This window comes from Limulus polyphemus, unplaced genomic scaffold (assembly GCF_000517525.1).
Source record: "Limulus polyphemus unplaced genomic scaffold, Limulus_polyphemus-2.1.2 Scaffold12645, whole genome shotgun sequence".
NCBI lineage: Eukaryota > Metazoa > Arthropoda > Merostomata > Xiphosura > Limulidae > Limulus > Limulus polyphemus.
In genome coordinates, this window is record NW_013678255.1 from 9249 (window position 1) to 10788 (window position 1540).

The 1540-nt window shown below is 33.1% G+C and overlaps 1 protein-coding gene across 1 annotated transcript in view; it reads left to right on the forward strand.

Moving 5' to 3' along the window:
• The window catches only part of LOC106477056 (piwi-like protein 2), a gene marked incomplete at its 5' end in the record, with an annotated part of 9739 nt that overhangs the window by 7007 nt on the left and 1192 nt on the right, over nucleotides 1–1540 (forward strand). The window contains one exon of the mRNA XM_013937658.2: nucleotides 967–1191. Within this exon, the coding sequence (XP_013793112.2) occupies nucleotides 967–1188 (222 nt within the window). The remainder of the gene's footprint in view (nucleotides 1–966; nucleotides 1192–1540) is intronic.

Here is a 1540-nt window from a genome sequence, read left to right on the forward strand (position 1 = left end):
TAGATCTATTAACGAATTCCGAAACAGAGGATGTGACAGGATGGGTCTGATTTTGCATTTGATAACTCTGTAACCAAACAAACTACTTGAAGAAATAAAATTATGGTTTGTCTGAGCAATGATGATTTTATAGAGTGATTTACGTTTAATTTCATACTTTTTCGAGGGTAGGTGGATAAAATAGGGAAGATGACATGCTCAAAGAAAATGTGTCATGGGGGGGGGGGTTAAAATAGGGGAAATTCAGGATCTCTTTTAATATTGCCTTGTATAATTAAGAACTTAAAACTTATATACTATTAAAATATGGATTATTAGCTAAGATTTTATGCTATTATAATTGGTATAACATAAACAAAAAGTAGTTTAATAAAATTTTGAATGCAAGACACTAAAACCTTGTTTCATACACAGTAAAGGATGCCTGTGGCAATAGGGTTAATCCATCGAGAACCTAGAAGAATCACTGCTTGAGGGATTGAGGTCCCTCATGATGATACTTCCACGGCTAAAAAGGTGTGTTTGGCAACCCTCAGATAGTGTTGGGCACCTTAACCAGTTAATGTAGCACTATACTTAGCCATGTAACATTATACTACTGTAATATAAAATCTTCATTTAGTTAACAGAGACTCAGACTGTTTTTCCTCTATATTTTCAGTCAGACTTCTGTGTTTTTATAGTGTTATTACCAACAATAGTTGTCCAGTAATTATATAAGAAAAATGTACTGCATAGAATAACTTTTGTATAACCCAAAACTTCACAGAATTAAATTTATAAAGTTAAAACACATAGCAATTAGTGGAACATGCTGTTAAGTTTTGGGGGAGTTTAGACATATTTATTTAAAAGATCTTATCCTTTAATTACTATTTCTTTAGAAGTATGTTTCTTTTAAAGTAAATTTCTACCTAGAGTGAGTTGTGAAACCTGTAAGTTTAGACTCTCTTGATTTACTTACAGCATAAACGAACAATGGTGTGTGGTATTGATGTTTACCATGACATGTCCAGAGGAGGAAGATCAGTGCTTGGTTTTGTGTCAAGCTTAAATCAGTCTTTTACAAGGTGGTTCAGTAGACCGGCTTTTCAGCAGTCGGGGCAAGAACTCATCGATTGCCTGAAGCTAGCCTTTTTGGGTGCTCTCCGAAAATATTATGAGGTATGTACACTTTTCAGTATCTGAGATGTTGTTTTTTTTAAATGTCAGGTCGATACAGGTGTCATGGAGCTGTTCTTAGTCGTTTCATATAATATCTTCCTGACACGAAAATAGTCCTTGTCTTTTAACCCTCTGGATATAGGTAGGTAAAAGTGCTTTTGTAGAGTTACATTCAAAATTTAATTAGACTACTTTATTATCAGTGTGTATGTCGATAAGTTTTTCATCAAAACATGTTTAATAAACCAAATTTTAACATTATGTAAGTTTTAATGTAAAAAGGATGTGTTTAAATAAGTTCTTGATATTCACTTGACACCTGTACATTCCATATTGACCAATCTAGATATTCACTGGACACCTGTACATTCCATAT